This window comes from Acipenser ruthenus, chromosome 2 (genome assembly GCF_902713425.1).
Source record: "Acipenser ruthenus chromosome 2, fAciRut3.2 maternal haplotype, whole genome shotgun sequence".
NCBI classification, from domain to species: Eukaryota; Metazoa; Chordata; class Actinopteri; order Acipenseriformes; family Acipenseridae; genus Acipenser; species Acipenser ruthenus.
Window position 1 is genome coordinate 106107004 of NC_081190.1, and position 22532 is coordinate 106129535.

The 22532-nt window shown below is 37.5% G+C and overlaps 1 protein-coding gene across 3 annotated transcripts; it reads left to right on the forward strand.

Annotated features, from left to right (window-relative positions):
• Positions 1-210: 210 nt before the first annotated feature.
• LOC117408698 (zinc finger protein 518B) lies at positions 211-21513 on the forward strand. Of its 3 annotated transcripts, none has more exons than XM_034013936.2 (2): positions 211-346; positions 17447-21513. In XM_034013936.2, exon 2 carries the CDS (start codon positions 17524-17526, stop codon positions 20815-20817), a length of 3294 nt encoding a protein of 1097 aa, XP_033869827.2. In that variant the 5' UTR covers positions 211-346; positions 17447-17523; the 3' UTR covers positions 20818-21513. The 3 variants fall into 3 exon arrangements, with proteins under 3 accessions (XP_033869827.2, XP_058861577.1, XP_058861588.1); XM_059005594.1 differs by lacking the exon at positions 211-346 and adding an exon at positions 12669-13576; XM_059005605.1 differs by lacking the exon at positions 211-346 and adding an exon at positions 12669-13555.
• Positions 21514-22532: the final 1019 nt, after the last annotated feature.

Below are 22532 nucleotides of genomic sequence, written 5' to 3' on the forward strand. Positions count from 1 at the left end.
GGAAAATAGGTAAAATTCAAAATATCACTGTCCTGATCACAAAAGCAAAGTTTGTGGGGAATAATAGCCATTTTCTATACTTTTGAGGCATAAGCAATTAGGAAATAACACTTAATACCCAGGAACCAAAAAAATAAATAAATAAAAAAAAAATTGTTACACGGTGATATCAATAACGGGTTAACTATGCGCAGCCTGTGAGAAGCCTGCCTCTGGTCTGTGTAGAGCTCTACTGTCCTCTATGTGTTTTGGCCAATCACGTTCCAGGTGGTGACGTCACGGTAAACTGAGTTTTTTCTCTGACATTTAGGGAAAAAAACAAAAGGAAGGGATTACAGTAGATATGGTAAGGAGAATATTTAACTTATTTTAAAAAATATGTATACTACTGTTAGCATATCCAAATATGAATCGTTAATGTGTACATCACACGTCATATATTTTTCTAAGATTCGTATGTGTTAGTCTTTGTTATCTATCAACTTACTGTGAAGGAAAAAAAAAAAAACATGTCTCCAACGACCGTTTGCTTAGAAAGTGGTTGTGTACAGTAACACGCATCAGTGGTTTTATATAACCGTTTTGCACTTGTTTTGGTTAACATGTTGGGAGAAGGCTCAATATTTTATCCTGATCGATGCTTCTTATTTTTAGTTGTCAAAGAAAATGTGATGCACCTTATTATTTACAATAGTCTTCATTCGGAAACAATAGAAAACGTTCATTAAAATTAGTAACTTCACAGTCATAAATACGGAGTTTTTGTACTAGCGTCATTTAAGTCTTGTAGTGCATTTTTTAAACCGTTTCATTATCGTACATGTAAGCTATTTGTTGCATAATGTGAAGGAGCCTGGACTGGAATAATCGAGATTTTTTAAATGTATAAACAGCAGTTAGCTATGAAAGTATTATGGAAACCCCTGGGGGAAAGGCTTTTCACTTTGACCTGTGTAATGGTCCAAGGTGGCTGCCATATTGACAGGGGTAATGTTGTTTTTGGTTTCTGGCTGATAAAGGTCTAACAAGTTTTGTATTCTGAGATTCCTTTGGCCAAGTTTGATCCTGGTTAGTGTGTAAGAAAAATTAACCCTAGTGATCGTTTGTGTCAAAGCCGCATATCAGAAACAATTTAAGTTAATGTCTTCATATTTGCATGTTAAATGAGTCGGTGACCATGACAGTGAACTCTGACCTAATATGTTTGCCATAGTGAGGTTATTTGAATTTGAAATGTTTTGCTGTATAGGTACAGTAAACCTTGAGTTATTGGTCTAATGTTTGGTACACAGCGGTTTCATTTTCTTAGTTCAGTTCCATTACAGACACTGCTCAGTACGCATTAACCCTTTTACTGCCATATGGTTTTAACCTCTGGCCACATCAATCAGTCAATCTTTATTTTATATAGCGCCTTTCATAGTGGACCACCGTCACAAAGCGCTTTACAAGATGCAGTAACAACAAGAAAATCCATAATACTTTAAATACAGAGAAATGCATAATACATGATATACAGTTAAAAAAAAGACATTAAATACAGTTGAATGATCATCAGTGATATAAACCACATGACATACGTTATGTATAGTTGGATGTATAGTTGGTAGACAGCTTTATTGTATGATTCTCTCAATAAAGTTTACAGGTGGTGCCCAGTGAACATTAATCATTTAGTGACACATTGTTTTAATCTCTGACCATTTTAATGATGCAGGCCATTCCATTGCAATTCCATTACAGGTGGTGTCTATACAGTAGAAATTTCAATTTTTACTGAACCTCCGGACATAGTAATGATTTAGATCCTTTTCACATTGCCATGCTTCATGTTTAATCTGATAGTAAATATCCTTTAAATTATGCTACCGGGGATGTTTAGTTTTTGTTCACAAAAACTTTCATTTCTAGTTGCATTAATTATTCAAAGCCTACACTACATAACATTGTTGTGCAATTGCAATATGGATGGGATGTACATCATTTTGGTAGTTTCATGAAATTCTGAAATGGTCAAATAAGGACTACTGGTTGACTTGAAATAGAATGACTCTGATTCTTGGTTGGTGCCAGATTAATTTAATGTTGTAATTCACACTTGTAGGGTTGGATAACAGTAGGCAAGATTCCATCTGAATTATGTTGCAGTACTGTTACAAGTGAATGTTGTCGTACCTACAGGTAGGATACAGAACACAGCTTTATTCACTGTGTCTTTTAAATGGTCTATACAAACATTTGATTAAGTAACACATTGTAACAATGTACAATGTCTCTGTGTGGGGCTGCATGCAGGTAGCTTCTAGGGATGTGCTTTTGGTATGTTTTTATGAACGTTTAAATGCTATGCAGGTGTCAGCACCATACCTACATACACTCACACTCTTTATAATAATAATAATAATAATCTTAATTTTATAAAGCGCCTTTCATAACAAGTCATCACAAAGCGCTGTACATAAGAACACAAAATAAAAGTAAACAATAAGAAAAATATCAAAACATTAAATCTACACAAAAAAAAAACAGTTCAAACGTTTTAAGGCGAGACTTAAAAACACCCAAGGATTCAGTGTCCTAATTTCTTTGGGCATAGGAACAGAATTCCTGATCACCCACAGTTCGTAATCTGGTCGTGGGGACACGTAAGAGTACAACACCAGTTGACCGCAAATTGTGTCTAGGGGTATAAATAGACAAAAGGTCATTTATGTAAGGGGGAGACACACCCTTCAAAGCCTTAAAAGTCAATAGTAACATTTTAAAATTAGGGGTGGGAAAAATATCCGAATAGCCAAACAAATATTTTTTTTACATGTATTTGGACATGAAAATAAAATATATATTTTTTTTTTGCAAAGTAAAAAGTACATAATACATTGTGTATGTACAGGTAGTGGTCAAAAAAATGGAAACACCTGGGTAAATGAGGGACACCAAGTATATTGAAAGCAAGGGCTTCCACACAGGTGTGGCTCATGCGTTAAGTAAATAACATCCCAGCATGCTTAGGGTCATGTATAAAAACGCTGGCCTGGTTGCCTATAATTATGGCTAGCATGGCTGCAAGAGGAGACCGCAGTGACTTTGAAAGAGGGGTGATTGTTGGGGCGCGTTTGGCAGGAGCTTCAGTGACCAAGACAGCTCAACTTGCTGATGTTTCACGAGCAACGGTGTCTAAGGTGATGTCGGCATGGAACTCTGAGGGAAAGACATCATCAGCAAAGGGCAACAGTGGGCGGAAGCGCATACTCCAGGATCGTGATATCCGTGCATTAATTCAAAGTGTAAGGCAAAACAGACGAGCAACTGCAGATCAACTGACTGCAAATTTCAACCTGGGGCGCGAGGAGCCAGTTTCATCAAAAACGGTCCGTCGAGAACTCCACAAAGTGGGTTACCATAGTGGCCCGCCCTATTAAGTGGCTTTACATTGGTGTTTCCATTTTTTTGTCCACTACCTGTACATAATGCAGGGTTTATTTTAGTAATGGGCTGCTGTAATAAAATGTTAGTGTCTGCTGCGAGAAATTACACTGCTGAATTAAAATTAAACCAGAAGGGAGTGATTCACCCCGTTAGACAGACAAAAACTTTGATCAGAACTGACCTGGAGAATCGTTTCCTTAACAATATCAATCCAGCCTCTGTGCAAGTGCTAACAGTTGCTCTCAATCCCCAATTTAAAATGCTTAAGTTTCTTTCTGATGTCCAAAAAAAGAAACCAAAAGAGTCCAGATTATGCGCACACGAAACCCAGAGCTGGCAAACACTGCTCTACCTGGGGTTGCAGGTGCTGTTTGGATTTGGGAAGTGAGACAACATTGGCATTGGCTTCCGTCAGCAACACTGATGCAGTTACCACAGAAAATACCCGCCGTGGCCAACAGAAAGCAAAACACGAAGAGCAGTTTATTTGGGGACGTAGGTGAGGAACCAGACACCGTGGACGACCGAGATTTTTTTGCAAGAACCCAAACTATCTGTCACAGAAGACCCGCTCTTATGGTGGAAGCAACATGCCTTGCGTTTTCCAACACTGTCCCACTTTGCAAGGGTAAGTTTATGCATACCGGCAACATCGACTCCGTCGTAGGTTTTTCTTCATCAGCCGGTAAGAAGCGGGCCTGCCTAAGTGCAGAAGTCGTGAATGCAATTCTGAACTTTTAAAAAACTAAACCTTTTTTTCTGATTTTGTTTTTAAATTATTTTCTGCTGGACTGTAAAGTGAACAATGCAAGGGTGAGTTTATTTAAATTCTATAAAGGCACTTGAACACGCATTGCGAACATATTTAAATGTCTTTATTGGTTGGTATTTGTTAGTTATGAAAAGGTCTGAAGTACTGCTGTAATGTCAATAATATTATATGCAAGTGCTGTGTTTTTGTTGTTTTTCAGATTTCATACTCAATAAATATACTCCCCGAGTATCTCTCCACTTAAAATAACATTTTTCATTTAGTGGCTTTTTCCAAATTTCCAGACGAATATCCGAACAAATATATTTATCTCGTGCGAATATCCGAACATAAAAAAAAAAACATGTTGGTCCCACCACTATTTAAAATCAATGCGAAACTTAACAGGAAACCAATGTAAGGATTCCAGAAGTGGGGTAATATGATCACGAGATCGAGACCGAGTCAAAACCCTGGCTGCTGAGTTCTGAACAAGCAGGGCATTACAGTACTCATGTCTGGACGAGACAAAGGCAGGGACCAGTTTTTCCACAGCAGGCATAGAGAGAACAGGGCATAGCTGGGCGATATTCCTAACATGAAAAAAGGACATCTAGGCGATATTCCGTACATGAGGCTGAAAAGTTAAGCTAGGGTCTCAAAAGTATAGAAAATGGCTATTATTCCCCACAAACTTTGCTTTTGTGACCAGGACAGTGATATTTTGAAATTTACCTATTTCCAATGAGAAAACGGGTGAATTTGTGTTTTTTCGTTCACATAAAGTCAGAAAAAACAACATATGAATCCAAATTAACATGTATTTATACTAAAGTAATACAAAAATGACTACAAAAGATTTAGAAGTGAGTAGTTTTTCGAGATTTACGATTATACTGTAAATCACTTTCACGAATCAGCCCCCAAATGTAGTCTCCCATCATGTTCTCGTTATACTGTCCTTGGTAGCGGCGTTCAAAGTCCAGTATATCCTGGTGGAAGCGCTCGCCTTGCTCCTCCGAGTACGCTCCCATGTTCTCCTTGAATTTATCAAGATGAGCATCAAGGATATGGACTTTGAGGGACATCCTACAGCCCATTGTGCCGTAGTTCTTCACCAGTCTCAACCAGCTCCACATAGTTTTCGGCCTTGTGATTGCCCAGGAAGCCCCGAACCACTGCGACAAAGCTGTTCCAAGCCGCTTTCTCCTTACTAGTGAGCTTCTTGGGGAATTCATTGCACTCCAGGATCTTCTTTATCTGTGGTCCAACGAAGACACTGGCTTTGACCTTTGCCTCAGACGGCTTAGGGAAGAAGTCTTGAAGGTACTTGAAGGCTGCCGACTCCTTATCTAGAGCTCTGACAAATTGTTTCATAAGGCCCAATTTGATGTGCAGTGGTGGCATCAGCACCTTCCGGGGTCCACCAGTGGCTCCCACTTGACGTTGTTCCTCCCCACAGAGAACTCGGTCCGCTGTGGCCAGTCCCGCCTGTGGTAGTGCGCCTTGGTGTCACTGCTGTCCCAAAGGCAAAGATAGCAGGGAAACTTGGTAAAACCGCCTTGGAGACCCATCAGGAATGCCATCATTTTGAAGTCTCCTATGACCTTGATGCCATCTCAGAAAAATGCAGATATGTATCCAATTAGGCAGCTGGAACTAAACTGAACTGGTGGGCTTAAGGCCCCTGTATTTATACTACTATTTATATTACTGGAAAGTTCTAGAAAGTTCTAGAAGTTACTCCAAGTTTACTCAGCACTGAATCTATCTGGAATGTTCTGGAAAATAGGTAAATTTCAAAATATCACTGTCCTGGTCACAAAAGCAAAGTTTGTGGGGAATAATAGCCATTTTCTATACTTTTGAGGCATAAGCAATTAGGAAATAAAGCTTATTACCCAGGAACCAAAAAAAAAAAAAAATTGTTACACGGTGTTATCTTATAGCGTCTGTCCTGCATGTAATACTAAATAATCAATAGTCCAGTGGGAATTTGGTCTTTTTAAAAAGCAGCCCTGCTTACATACTGTACAGTGCGGTGATAGATTAGCAGGGCTCTAAATTGGCCAAAAAAAGGGCAAGGCCAAAATGGCCTTCAGTTCAATACATTTGTAGTGGGCACAAGGCCACTAAACATTAGTCAAGGCCAAAGTGTAGGATGTTGTGTAATTTTGCTTAGGATATATAAAGTTAATTATTGGCCACAGAAAGAAAGAACACAGTTCAACTTTATAATAACTGTTTATTTATTCAGAAAACACACTTTTTTTGTGTATCAGCAGCCTAGATTCGAGCCTGCGAGCGCTGAAGCCAGCCACTGGCTTTTATCACTAATCCATGGGACCTTTTTTGTTCAATTTTAATAGCAGATATTCTACTCAGTTTAACATAAACTAAACTCAGAAATCTCATTCCTGCATGTATTATTATTATTTGTTTGTTTATTTATCAGATGCCTTTACAAGGCGACACAGAGACTAACATCCAAAATGCTGAGTAGCTATGTTGCATTTATGGATGAACTGAAAAAACAAAAAAATCATAAAATTCACAAATAATGATAATAAACACTAATACAGCGTTTTGGGGTTTGTTGGGGTAAAAATATGGAAATTAAAATCAAGGGATAACAGCAATTGAAACATAAACAAGTTAGTTACAGTAAATCATTGTTTTTAAACCTGAAAGAAAACAACTTGTAAGTATTGTAAACCATTTGAAACTACTGACCTGAAAGAAAGTATCACGTCTTTTCTAAGATGGAATTAAATGCACAGTAGAATTCCATATTGCTTGAAAGGGTTGTGTTCGTTGTTTGTTTGTTGTTGGGTTGTTTTGCCGCTGATCCGACTTAACCATGCAAATAATATCATCATATTATTGTTTGGATACAAACACTTCCTAATACAGGCTCCAGGGCTCTACATTTAGATTTCTTTACTACTGGCCCCTTGGGCCACTGAGGTAGTGTTTTTACTGGCACAGATACAATTTTAACTGGCCCAGTAATAAGTATAAAACTGGGCGTATTTTGTTCACCGCTGCAAATTTATCGGTGAGCCAGAAGTACATCCACCAGTGACTGGATTAAAACAACAGTATTGTGACATTAAATATGGCAGCTAGTTCTAGAATGTTATTTATTTTAGGTTTTTTTTTTTTTTAACGTATTTATGTACAATATTTACAGGGTTCATACACTTTTTCAACATCAAAATTACATACTTTTTCCAGACTTCCATTTGTTTTTCCCAGACTTGTGTTTTAGTTAGTTTCTACTAGTTTTTCGATAGTTATCCACATAGGCGGGCAGCCGCAGAGCATTATAGGTTTTTGATCCAGAGCAGAAGTTGCTCCTGGTTTTCTAAAATTATTTGTCAGAATTTGGAGGTGCATATCTAGCAAGAGACAATGCAGGTTTGCAAAAGAGAAGTAAGATACAATCTAAGAAATGCCCCATATTTGAGAACTACATTGCATTATTTACAAAGAGAATATATAAAGTTGTATACTGCAAGTATACTTGTGCCAAAATAGGATAGTATAACGGTACCAATAGTATACTAAAACCAGACAATTTTGACACAAGTATACTTGCAGTATTCTACTTTTTTGTAAGGCATGATATTCGATTCTGATCCAAACTTCTTCATACCCTCTGTTAAATGCTGAACACTGTGGGAGGAGAATAACAAAAATGAAATAACAAATGTGCATGCATTATATATTAAAATGTGCAAGTGTCGTATATTAAACATACAGGTCAAATACTAAATACAGTACACCCTCGCTATAACAGCCCTGTTTGGGTCCAAAGCCTTTTTTGTTTGCTATAGTAAAACGATAATATAAGCTGCTGGAGTAAGTTAAGGAAGTTACCTTGTTTTTATTCTTTGATCTTCTTTATTATTACAGCATGTGTCACTACTACCACTAAATAATAATAATAATAATAATAATAATAATAATAATAATAATAATAATGAGATTGTGAATAAAAGTAGAATTACAAGTACAGTACCTATCTGTGGCGTGCTGCATCCAGTATTCTGGCTATATCCTATTTGTTGAAGAACACAGTACAACCACCCCCCCCCCCCCCCCCGCCCCCCCCAAAAAAGCAAAAAACAAAAACGCATTAACAAAGTTTCAGTTTTGTTTCCTTATTAACAATACATACATACAGTGCCTTGCGAAAGTATTCGGCCCCCTTGAACTTTGCGACCTTTTGCCACATTTCAGGCTTCAAACATAAAGATATGAAACTGTAATTTTTTGTGAAGAATCAACAACAAGTGGGACACAATCATGAAGTGGAACGAAATTTATTGGATATTTCAAACTTTTTTAACAAATAAAAAACTGAAAAATTGGGCGTGCAAAATTATTCAGCCCCTTTACTTTCAGTGCAGCAAACTCTCTCCAGAAGTTCAGTGAGGATCTCTGAATGATCCAATGTTGACCTAAATTACTAATGATGATAAATAGAATCCACCTGTGTGTAATCAAGTCTCCGTATAAATGCACCTGCACTGTGATAGTCTCAGAGATCCGTTTAAAGTGCAGAGAGCATCATGAAGAACAAGGAACACACCAGGCAGGTCCGAGATACTGTTGTGGAGAAGTTTAAAGGCGGATTTGGATACAAAAAGATTTCCCAAGCTTTAAACATCCCACGGAGCACTGTGCAAGCGATAATATTGAAATGGAAGGAGTATCAGACCACTGCAAATCTACCAAGACCTGGCCGTCCCTCTAAACTTTCAGCTCATACAAGGAGAAGACTGATCAGAGATGCAGCCAAGAGGCCCATGATCACTCTGGATGAACTGCAGAGATCTACAGCTGAGGTGGGAGACTCTGTCCATAGGACAACAATCAGTCGTATACTGCACAAATCTGGCCTTTATGGAAGAGTGGCAAGAAGAAAGCCATTTCTTAAAGATATCCATAAAAAGTGTCGTTTACAGTTTGCCACAAGCCACCTGGGAGACACACCAAACATGTGGAAGAAGGTGCTCTGGTCAGATGAAACCAAAATCGAACTTTTTGGCAACAATGCAAAACGTTATGTTTGGCGTAAAAGCAACACAGCTCATCACCCTGAACACACCATCCCCACTGTCAAACATGGTGGTGGCAGCATCATGGTTTGGGCCTGCTTTTCTTCAGCAGGGACAGGGAAGATGGTTAAAATTGGTGGGAAGATGGATGGAGCCAAATACAGGACCATTCTGGAAGAAAACCTGATGGAGTCTGCAAAAGACCTGAGACTGGGACGGAGATTTGTCTTCCAACAAGACAATGATCCAAAACATAAAGCAAAATCTACAATGGAATGGTTCACAAATAAACATATCCAGGTGTTAGAATGGCCAAGTCAAAGTCCAGACCTGAATCCAATCGAGAATCTGTGGAAAGAACTGAAAACTGCTGTTCACAAATGCTCTCCATCCAACCTCACTGAGCTCGAGCTGTTTTGCAAGGAGGAATGGGCAAAAATTTCAGTCTCTCGATGTGCAAAACTGATAGAGACATACCCCAAGCGACTTACAGCTGTAATCGCAGCAAAAGGTGGCGCTACAAAGTATTAACTTAAGGGGGCTGAATAATTTTGCACGCCCAATTTTTCAGTTTTTTATTTGTTAAAAAAGTTTGAAATATCCAATAAATTTCGTTCCACTTCATGATTGTGTCCCACTTGTTGTTGATTCTTCACAAAAAATTACAGTTTCATATCTTTATGTTTGAAGCCTGAAATGTGGCAAAAGGTCGCAAAGTTCAAGGGGGCCGAATACTTTCGCAAGGCACTGTACATAAATAAATAAATAAATAAACACACACATCAATGTTGCTTTGTCATGGTGGTTGCATAGAGCTGTACGAGCCAACAACAGCAGCAGTTTTATTTTATTTATTTATTTATTTATTTTAAATCAGTATTTACTCATATAATGAAGGCCACATAGCGAGGATGTAAATAGTATATCCACACTCGGCTGAAGGTTTGGACCCAAGACTGTTGCTGCACTCGACTGTAACTTACAAGCAAGCACCATACATTTAAAATACAATTACCGGTACATTTTATTAATCACATTAAAGAAATTAAAAAAGCGACGTTAACATGCTACATTTAACACATCATAGGGGCTGCAGAAAGCGTTTTTTTTTATTATTATTTTTAAATCTGAGTCAGTGATGATAATAACTTGTTTTGTATTGTATTGTATTGTAATAAAAATAATAGTAAAATTCCAGACTTTTTCAAGACTTTCATAACGGAGACATGGTTTTTCAAGCATTTTCAAGCCCTGGAAATCAGTTTGGCATTTTTCCATACTTTTTCCAGACTTCCAGACTAGCATACAAACCCTGTATTTAGTTATGTGAAAGGCTCTGAGATGTTTTACATGAAAAACACTATATAATAAGACATTTCTTACATTACAGTACCAGTATCTGTTGAAAAAATAAGCAAAGCTCAGAATTCATAGTCTAGTGTGTATGTGTGATTGGATACGCCATGGTGTCCTTGGCTCTCCGTGGACCAACGACCCCTGTAGCCTGGCCGGGCGCCTGCGGGCTTGCATGTAAGCTGCCCAAAGCTGCATTGTCATTCGACACTGTAGCTCTGAGGTGGCTGCGTGGTGGGCTTACAGCACACTCTTCCGAGGACAGCGTGTGTTCGTCTTTGCTGCTCCCGAGTCAGCGCGGGGGTGGTAGCGATGAGCTGAACCTAAAAATAATTGGCTATTCCAAATTGGGAGAAAACAAATGATAAAAACAATTGGCGACTACTAAATTGAAAATAAAAAAATAGCATCATCTTAAAATGTTTGCTTTATAATTTGAATACTTAATTTAAAGGTTGAAAAGTTCCTAAATGAATGGGATTTGGTAGGACATTTATTACGTAGCTTTACAGTATTCTTGTCCACTATATATTCAATTTAGTCTGTCCACATTGACAGATTCCATGGTGGCGTCTATGTTGTCTATACATTGTTTACGGTGAATCTCACTGGCTTTTTTTTCTCGGTGAGTCTGGTTGCTCATCAATGAGTTTAATAACAGCTCGTTGAACTCCACCTGTTGACTTTAACAACAATTCGGTGAGCACAGAGGCTCACCGGTGGAGCAACCGGTGAATAAAACAACGCGCCCATTGTATCACCCTGCTCAGCACGTTAATAGCAGAGTAATGTATTAGGTTGTGTGTTAGCACCATTCAAAAATAAAATAAACAATCTTATGGATTATTTGTTTAACCATTCTGATTATGTGTATACCATATGTTTAAATGGTAATCTATTTTTTAAATCTGTTTTTTTGTACATTTAACATATTTTGACTAGATGACAATATAAAAATAAAATAATGAGTTATCATCTGCAATAAATTCACCCTATGTTTAATTTTTAAACTATTATTGTGTTATTGTATATACTGTTATTGTCTTCAGAGTTTCTACGGCGTCAGTAAATTAAAGAAAAAAAAAACTCCCCGTTTTATTTTCACTGTGGAAATCTGGTAATCCTAAACGACAGTGCGAGAAACTGAACTTCTGGTAGAAATTTTGGTTAGACACCAAAATCTTGCAAAACTCACAAAATAGTAAAATATCTTTTCTCAAATTACTTTGTTTAATGTTGACATTAGGAGAACCGTGCAGAATTGCATAAACTGAATTCTCCTACTGTCGGCATTCAAGAAATGTATTCATTAAATTGGCGAAGTGTTCCCCCAGTGCTTTCTTCCACAACAATATGTAAGAATCTAAAACATGCAATACATCAATAGCTGCCATCTTTCAATATGCCTTGCAGGATATTGTAAACATCCGGTTCACACACCATATAAACCAGCCGAGTGCACTTGCAAACTGCACTGTCAACAAAACGACTCGATCCTGAAAAAAAAAACGAAAGAGGGAAAAAAAAGAAAAATATCGCGGTTCACACACCATATAAACAAGCCGAGTGCACTTGAACACTGCATTGTGAACACAAACAGACTCGTTTCAGAAAAAACCCGAAAGGGGAAAGAAAAAATAAACTTTAGCTCGCATGCATATTCTTTCATAATGTTTTTTTTTTTCCATATGTTTACTAATGTGTACGATGACCAAAGAGAGCCCACGTCTTAAATAAAAAAGTGGCGAAGCGAAACCGTTCAGTATATGCTATTGACAGTTATTTCAGCCACGTACACGTTGGCGTGCTTGTCAGAAAATTAAAACGCTGTATTCAAGATTTGAAAACGTATGTGTACAAGATACTCGTTTTTACAAGCAAACCCGCAACCGAGCTGTTACCATGGTAACAGCAACCCTAAAAGGTTAACGATTTTATACTAATCCTAATAATAACACTATTCAAACAATAATCATAATAAAATATAATCGTTCTCAGATCGTTGTTGCTTGTAGCCTCTCCCAAGTCCGCACCACTTACTGCTGATAGTACGACCGAGTCCTGTAAAGATTGTGAATGGCATTTCTGACCTGAACACATTGTACCAAAAATCAAAACGTTAGACAATTCAATCCCGTTGTCCAGCTTCCATGTGGCGTATCTGGGTATTCATCTGGGCATCTTTTTTCGCTGCAGTCACAGCAGCAGACAGACACCTGCTATCCTGCAAACTATTACTGTAAGACTGGATATGAGGGCAACTAAATGTTGAATTCAACAAAAAAGCTGCTGTTTTATCTGCAAGTCTGGGAAACTGACATTTGTTTCACTGTCATCATGAAGCCAGATTTCTTCCACTCCACTCTATTTTCGTCTCATTTTTTTCATAATTTCTTTCTTTTATCGTTATTGATTTAAACACTTTACTTTTGGCTTATTGGTGCAGTTGGTTGCTTAGTTGTAAATAAATAAATAACGAACTGTAGAAAATTGCCATGTTGAGGTAAGAAGCAGTACCAACAGCACTTCAGTGCGCAATCTCAGATGCTGTGTGTACAACAAGTACGACGTGTGGCGGGAAAGTTCGGACGAGTTCAATTACACCTTTATAGGGGTGGGGGTGGATATGTTTTAAAAATGGGTTTTAATTTCGTTTTTTTTCAGCTTTTTGGCACACTGACCCACTTTGCTGCGTTCATAAAATGGAAGCCATGTAGACTATACTATATACATTATACAGTTAAAAAATGTTACCGGCCCAGTTGGGCCTGTGGTTAATGTTGAACCCTGGGCTCTCGAGTTGCTGTAGCTAAAAGGGCACTGCGGCCGTAATAGCTATGAATAGACACACAATTTGAGGGGCATTGTGGCAATTGAAAAGGGCATCCATGGCAATACCTTTATGGCCGATGTTAATTTCGAGACCTGCATTAGTATTTAGCTATATTGAAAAGAAGTAAGTCTGTATTTGCTTCAGGTAAGTCTGTGTTTGCTGCACATACTGTATGTAGTGGTACTGCTTACAGTTTCTGATTCATCATTTATTTAATACAATATAGGAAATAAACTGGTTTAGGGTATATAAATGTTAATCCATAGTGTAAGATGAATATTGAAATGCAATTTGAAAACAAAAAAAAAAGTTTATTTTATGATTAAAATGCAGATTAGATTTAATGTATTTATAAATTTATAATCGCAGATTTACTCACTTGACTATTACCAGTCTATTGCTGAAATTGCTACTGTACAACATTGGCTTTTTTTAACACTAACTTTTCAGGCTGTCAATCTGTGCTTCAAACATTACACTGGAACCTTTCAATGAAAAAGTAGACTTGCTTTAGGATTATAGTCATAGGCCTAAATATTTTACACTTATTTCTTTCTGATTTCACAGTGGTATGAATATACAGTGTTTAGATAGAGTGGTTTACAGTACACCGAGATACTATACATTATGAATTAATTGGAAAAATGTATAACTTCAGTTTTGATGAAACTATGTTGAATTTCTTAGGGTATTTGGAGGTTGTCTTGTATAATTGACTGTCTGTATATCATGCTTACGTTTGTTTGGTTTATATAGATTACCTGTTCAAGTTCACAAGAGGTTCATACAGTGGATATGGGTTATGGTTTTCAATGTTTTTATATTAATGTTGGCTCTAATTTAAAGACTACAGCTCTGATATGAGATCAATGTCACTGACATGCTTGTCAAAATCATTTATATAATGAAATTAATTCATATTTAAGTTGGAAAGGTTAAACGAAGGTTTTACACTAATTAACAGTTGGCCCTGAGAAGTTTAGCTCAGTGAGCATAGAGAGTAAACAAGGCATGGGTATTCAACTGTCACGTTTTCACTTTTCACGTTCTCTTTTATTATATTATTTGCTCTGCACACACTCTTAACTCAGGGGAGACGTTAAGGAGGACAGAGATGTTTAAAACTCCTAGTGGTTTATGTTCGAGCACTGGACGAGCGGTGTGTCCTTAAAACCTTTTTATTTAATCAAGAAAATCACTCAGACTCATTTATTCAAAGTTTTACGAATCAGAGCAACATCAGCGCTCCTTCGTTTTATTAAAATGCCTTTAATATTGGTTTAGTAGTTTGCGCATACTACCAAAACCCGAAAACATGTAACAATAATTAGCAATCCTAAGTTTATTACAAGCTTCAGCATTTAATACTTCAATAACATAATACAATTATATGTATTCAGTGCAGCCCTCAGGCTGGTTAAGCACAAAGCCTACAAGCACCCACTGCTATGTTTTAGCACATTCAATATAACACTCTTAATACTAAAACATTGTTTCAAAACCTCATAGCAATATAACCAATAAATGCGAGATAGAATAATACCATTAATATGCTTACCTCCTATTATAAGGAAGAGTAGCGTGAACAAAAGAGAAGGACTGTTCTGTAGAGATCTGCAAAGGATGGACCACATAGCTCTGCCAAGCTTGATTGTGGTGGTCTCAGTGTGATCGGCCCAGGGTTTTTATACAATTTTCGTCCCATTGAAAGCAATGGGAAACCCCAATTAGATCCAGTCATCAATCTATATTGACAGTCCTTATCTCTTGGCAAACAGTAATCTCTAAAGAATTCAACCAACTCCTCAGACTCAATTAAAGTCATATGCCAACAAATCAACACTAGCCCATGTTCTCATCCACTCATTCTTGGCCCCCCTCCTTCATCTGAAAAGTTAGGTGAAGCAGAGTTCACAAAATCCCTGCAACCTTGATTCACTACTTAATATGGGTGCATTATAAAAAGGAGTGGTGTTTTAAATATATGCAACACCAATATAAGAAAAGTGGTGTTTTTTTGAATATATGCAACACCAATAGTTATATCATAATATAGCAGTTATAGTTATAATGATTATAATTGATTACATGAACTTGGCTTTCAAAAATATATTCCCTCATGTCATCTCACTCTCAAATTAATTTCATTCTTTCCTTACAGGTGTGTGTTTAGCAGGTATTATAGGGAACTTCCATCTTATATCTTTTTAATGTAGAGTTTTCTCCTTATGGAAAACCTAGCCTAACTATTTTACTGAGCTGTAAAGCTGTAATGTTTTTCTCCTATGGGCCCCTGGTAGCTTGAACTTAATTGACATCCAGATGACCCTGTATTTTTCAGCTATACACATACTGGCTAAAACCAGCTTGCTGGAGACACCTCTTTTCTTGCCAAGTTTAATAGTGATTAATGTTCCCTAGAACTTTCCTTACACCTGTATCTTACGTGCTTGTTCCGCCCGGCAACTAACTATCTTAATATATTTTGGAATTAGACCATTTCTATTCTGTCCTTCCTTCTTCTAAATTGAAAAATACTTCTAGCCTTGACACCGTAAATTCCTGATAAGAGAATCCCCGCTTCTCTTGCCAATGAAGACCTCTTGGCCTCAAGCACTGATCCCTCCAAGGGCAGGCTTGTAGAAAGTTCGATAAAGCAGGTTACACAGAGTTTACTTTTCCAAAGCCTATCTTTTGCTTATAAAGTTATTCTTCAATATTTTTTCAATCTTTTTATTTTGTATTTTAAACACAACATCTTTTTATGCTGCGTCTTTTAACTTCAGAGTCAAACTAGTACATTACTTCTTATAGCGTATGGCTGCTAACCTTATTACTTTCTGCTAGCAGCAGTATATCCGCAATATTACAATAGGATTTTATTCAATTTTTCTGCTCTCTATTTGTGGTGTATCTTCTGACAATGCTTATTTTTCTTAAGTTATAGTCTGCTTTTACTCTAGGTTGTTCTTACTCACCTACTTATTTTAAAACTGAATTACAAGCAGAAACCTACTCAAAGCGAGGTCTTTTAATCCTTTTCTGTTTTTCTCTTTCCCTTAAGAATACTCCTAACTCCTTTTCCCTTTATATTCAGAAGTTATAATTCTTGAATGTAAGCACACAGTAATTCTTTTCATTGAATTAAGACTCAGTTTTTAACTATGCTCATCTTGATAGAAAACAGCTTCAGGTATGCTATCATATTAAGCATAGTGAATCATATGATCTTATACATAAACATTGTTCATAGTATTTCATACTAACAATAATTATCACTACCTATGATTATATGTTACCACAACAGCCTATACCATTTAAAACAAGCATATTAACTTACATCTATTAGTACAGCATTATTCTGTATTCAAGCTGAAAAGTCTTAACAGAGATTTTAGCACTAAATTCTGGGAATCGTGCCAATTTTAATAAGAGACTGCTCAAGGCCGGCCAGTGTATCAAGTTGTACCAGATTCTGTTATACGGTCTTACAGAGAGAGCACTTTACAGTATTTGTTACAGACTAAAGATTATTCAAACATTACAAATGGTTACAGCACATATCATCTCATTAATACATTTCATTTTTAAATCATCCAGTCCATGTCCAATGTTTCAGCTCGTTCCCAGCAGGACTCCACTTCTGTCTTGGGTTCAGCTCGGGTCGGCTCTGCAAACACCACAATACCTATTTTGCTCTACATTATTAGTGGGCAGACTTAATACAACTGAATCTGAATCAATCGAGGAGCCGTGAACTCTAGCCACTGAAATTCTCCATGCAAAGGAATCCAATTTCTTACTACACATAATAACTGGTTCGAGGTCACCCGTGACACAACTCTACATGATAAGCAACTTTGATAATAGCAATATGTGTGTTTTAGTGAAATGTATTGTTTCTCAAGAAGTTTTGGAGTTTTAGTATTTACATGTAGTAGTTGTAATTATGGTTACTGTCTAACATTTAAATTTAAAATATACCTGTTTTTGTTCTTTCTCTAATTTGCACAGGTGGAACAGCAAAAGCAGCGGAATTAACTGGTTATGTTCAACAAGCACACTAACAAGTAGAAATCTTTGGCTTTAGAATGCAACTCAAGAAACTAAGACAAATTTTGCCAAGATTTCATTCTGCTTCTCTAAATGAAGAGCCCAACACCATGGATAGGGACTCTAGAAGTGCTAATAATAAACTTGTGAACAAAACTAAAACTGTGAACGGACAGGATTGTAATGAAAAAATACCTGATTGTGACAGAGAAATGTTAACTATTTCTATAAAATGCAAACAAACAGAGGATGTTTCATCAAAATATCCAGAAGGAATACCCATGTTTCTTTGCAGCAAGTGTGGGTTTTATTCCGAGGATATGGAGCACACAGATATGCATCCAGTTTGCCATGAAGATAATTCGTTAGCAAATATGGAAAACCAAGTGGACAAAAAAAAACCTCATTACTGTGAGGAACACTTTGAAAAACAGACAAAGTCAGAAAAATATCAGTGCGACAAATGCCGTTTTTTTTCAAGAGACATCACACAGTTTAAGAAGCATGTGTTGCAGCATGATGAGATTAAGTTTACATGTTCATATTGTAATCATATCTCGTATACAAAGGGTGAATCTCAGCGCCATTTGGTACAACATACTGGAAAGTTCCCCTATAGATGTGAGTTCTGTGACTACGGAGCAGTAAGAAACGATTATATTGTTAAGCATACTCAAAGAGTTCATTGTAAACGGAAGGAATGTACTGATGATTCAGCAGTCAAAAATACCGACGGATCACCAGTGAAACGGGCAATCCTGGAGGCGAAAAGTATCTCTCAGCAAGAGAGTTGGACTGGTAATAATACTTTCTCTTCGCCCACTGATAAAACCTGTATTTATAACACAGAAGTGAATGCTACTGCAGTCGTACAAGGCACTACAATGGGTGCAGCTAAAAATATAGTCAGCCCAAACACAAATAAACAGATATGTAACTCCACGGGTGTGTGCTCTAGTAAAGTTCAAGTGGAGCTTCTAACGCCATTGAATGGGCCTATGCAGCCTGGCACAGCCTTGACCACTGTTGCCCCCTCTCAGTTTGTTGTTCCTCCAGGCTGCTTTGCACAGGTGTTGGAAGTAAAAACAGAAAATGGAACACAGCAGTTGGTGTTAAAGTTAATTCCACAAGATGCCTCTGGTGTTGAGGTATTAGAGAACACCACTGCATGTAGCAGTGAGATATACGGCAAGCAGCAAGAATTATCATATCATGGTTTGTCACCATTTGATCAATCTAAAACAGTAGTCAGCTCCAAGATCAGAAATTCAATATCCGATGAATTTGAAACTGCCCAGTCACACCAGGAAAATATGTGTTCCTCGCTTTCTGAAAATGCAGGTTCATCTGGCTTCATCAATGCTGCTGACCTGGTAAACAGAGAACAGTTATTTTTACCACCTACTAAGGGAAGTGATGTTTTTCAAGTTGCAGCCTCCCCAGAACCAAGAAACATTCACAGTGCTGGTACTCTACGTTGCCCTTCTAAAGCTGATCTCTGTGTAGAAAGAAATGCACCGCAGAAAGAATGTATACCATTAAATGCACCTCTTTTTAAAAATGGTATTAATGAAAAACCAGAAGAGGACTGTGCTGATGAATCATTTGAGACCGTTAATTGGCCTATAATTTCATCAGTATTTTCACTTTGTTGTGAGACTGAAGATTTTCTTGGTGGCATCAGATGGGATGGAAATCTGGAAAGTATTTGTGATGGTAGAGGTACAAACGATTCTGTCATCCTTGCAAGTGCTGAAAAGCATAACAAGTTTGACTTTGACAAAACTGTGATACCAGAGCAGAAAGAAAAAGGTGATTGCAGTGCAACAGTAAATATTGAAGTAAAGGCAACTAAGATTGCTGGATCGGCCAAAAGTAATGCTGGTTCACCAAATAGACCAACCATTTCGTCATACACTGAATCAAAACCCACAGAAGAAACACCTGTCACCTCTGCAGTTCCATCTAAAAATGCAAGTCAAAGCCTTCATCCGATGTCTGATGATATTTCAGTGCATTCCCCAGAAGCTTCTACAACAGAATTCTCAAAACCTCAGAAGTTAACTCCTACAGAATTGATCCCAAATAATGAAAGTGAAGCTGCTCAAATTAAACAACCTCTTGTTGCCTATTCAAATTCAACAGAAAGCAAAATCGTTGACAACATCAGTGGAAATGTACCAGTGTTGGGTAACCAAGCAAACATTTTTGGAGGGGACATAAATTCTTTAGTCATTCAAAAAGAAGAAAACAGTTCTACAGAGAATCATACAATTAAGCAACATTTAACTGGTCTTCAGTCAACCAGCATTGCAGGTTATTGTGATGGAAGTAGCAAAATTGGTGTACAGTATGAAAACAAGGCTCATGAAAAACTACTCCCTTGTGCAAAAAATGACACTTCAAAGCAACTGTCAATTGACACTGGATTAGATGTGCCCCAACAGTTAATTCTGTCAACATCACCTGACATGGTTGCTTTGAACTGTGGAATAGACAGAAGTACCATTAATGCAGAAAAGGTCTACAACCGTCGCAGAAAGTTGAGAAGTTTTCTCGAGTCCCCACCAGTATTCATCCCACAAGGCACTGTGCTAAAGGTGCTAAACTCCAATGAACAGTTACAATCAGAGACTGCTGTAATAAATACTAGAAAGGTCTTTGAGAACTCCGAACTATTACTTACACCTAGGCCAGTTCCATTCAGCAGTTTGGAAATCAGAAACATTGTCTTACCACCTGAAAACCAAGAAACAAATATGTGTGCTGAACATTGGTCAAAGAAAAAAATAACCACGACATCCATGAAAAGGAAAAGGGCACAAGAAGACAATGAAAACATAGAAGAGAGGTTGGAGGTAGCCAAGCGGTTAACTCTGACTTTAAGTTGCAAAAACGGGCCCTGGCATAAGGCAAGAAAACACAAAAAGAAAAAAAGAAAAACAGATGGCACTGATCCCAAATGTAATACATTTTATGCATTGAAAAAAGCTACCAGACTTAGACTGATTCCATTAAGAAATGACCAGCTAATTAAATGTCCCCTTCACAATCAGCCTGTCATTGTTCTGAACCATCCTGAGGTTGATACTACTGAAGTGACAAACATTATGCATACCATTAACAAATACAAAGGAAATGTGCTTAAAGTTGCTCTATCCGAAAGAACCAAAGTTTCTCTGCATTTAAAGAAGCAAATTATGAAACAATCAGAAGCACAATGTCAACTTACAGGCCCTGTGGAAGAACGTCAATTACTGAAAATGAAGATAAAAAAAATTCAAGATAATTATCAAGTTGTGGGCATTGTTCCAGGACTGTCTCATCCATGAGTTTGTCGACCATGCAGAATGGCTAACACACGGGCAAAGACATTTAATTGTGGCGGCCAAGGACTGGAATTTTAATTAAAATCCACCTTTAGCACAAAATATGTTTTGTTTTGTTTTTTCCCCAGAGATTTCACCCAGTCTGATTTTTTTATTTATTTATTTTTATTTTAGAGGAACAAGTTACATAATATTTTTATTTTCATAGTTTCATGCCTTCACATGGACACTCTCAAGATGCATGTTTTTAGTGTAGCCATTTTAAAATGGTGTGTAGTTTGTCATTTTCACCTTGCAAACTGTAAAATGTTAGTTATGCTAATTTAGAGCTGTTTGACTGCTTCAGAAAAGTATTGAGACCAAATGAACTGCAAGAAGGCCTAGTTTCAAAATTTCACTACACTTATTTTTCTATGCTTCAGTATTGTCACCTTTTATGGTATCTAGATATTACATCTAACACGATTAGATTAATCCAGATGACTTGCACTTTTAAATATTTGGTGTTAAAAAAAAAAAGATGTTTGAGTTGCTTTTCAGGGCTTGTATTATGTATGTTTAAATGTACTTCTGGGTTCTGGGACAAACACTATCACCTGTGCTCCCACCTGGAACCTGGGGTAATATGTGTTATACTTACTGCTTATATATTGAATGCATTTATATAGGGACTCATAATAAAGTGTTATTCAGACAGACTTTCCTTGTTGTGCTTTCCTCCTTCTTCCTACAATTTCGGCACCTATTCTGAAATCTTTAAAAGGTATAGGCACCCTTGCGCTCCCATAATCTTACATTTAGCAATGCATGTTACCAAAGGTACAGCCTGGAAACATCTGCCTGGGCTTGTCAAAGTTAGAACAGACAAACTATTATTCTCAGTCAGTTTTTTACCCATATCCCTGCGGCAGTGCAAAAGGGTGTGGCACTTGTAGGTCTGCGGCCTTGTTTTCAATTCCCATGAGCAGAATCTGAACCGCGCTTGCATGGCTATGCAAGTGGTTCAGCCCTTTTTTAATCTAACTGTAGATTTAAAAAAAAGAGCAAAAGAAACATAACTAAATATAGTGGTTATGTACAGTAATTGTGATTCAAGTCCTGCTGGCAACAAAGGGTTAAACCTGTAATACACTGGCACTCAAGGACTGGAGTTACTGTACATAGTCTTGACTGTGCTGTTTGTGCAGAAAGATAACTATGATCCCCCCCCTCCCCCCTCACTGCAGAAATTTCCCACACAACTCTGGAGACCTGAAGGTTTAGTGGGCGTCCTCCGATCACACGACCAAGCCAGCTTCCTTTTTCACCCAGGAACTCGAGAGCAGATGTCAGCGAGCTACCGACCTCTGGAGGACAAAGGCCAGCCCTGTGCAGATGTCTGTATTTGAGCTAACTGGGTGCCTGGCCAGCAGGGTTCGCTGTAGTGGAATGAGGAGAAAGAAGTTCCTAACCCACAGGAGTGCCAGAGCCAATGTGATGCTCCATTCTGAATCCCCAGCGAAGACCAGCTTACTTCGCACAGCCAGACGAGAACCTGATTTCTACATATAACTAATCTTTTTCAAAGTAATCAAACATTAAAAATTAACAATGAACAATAAAAAAATGAACAAAATGAAAAAAAGTAAATCAATAAAATAGTAAAACAATGAGACTGAGCAAGAAAGAGTACTATTTATAGTAAGTATTATTTGGTGTAAACATTTAATTATGGTGTG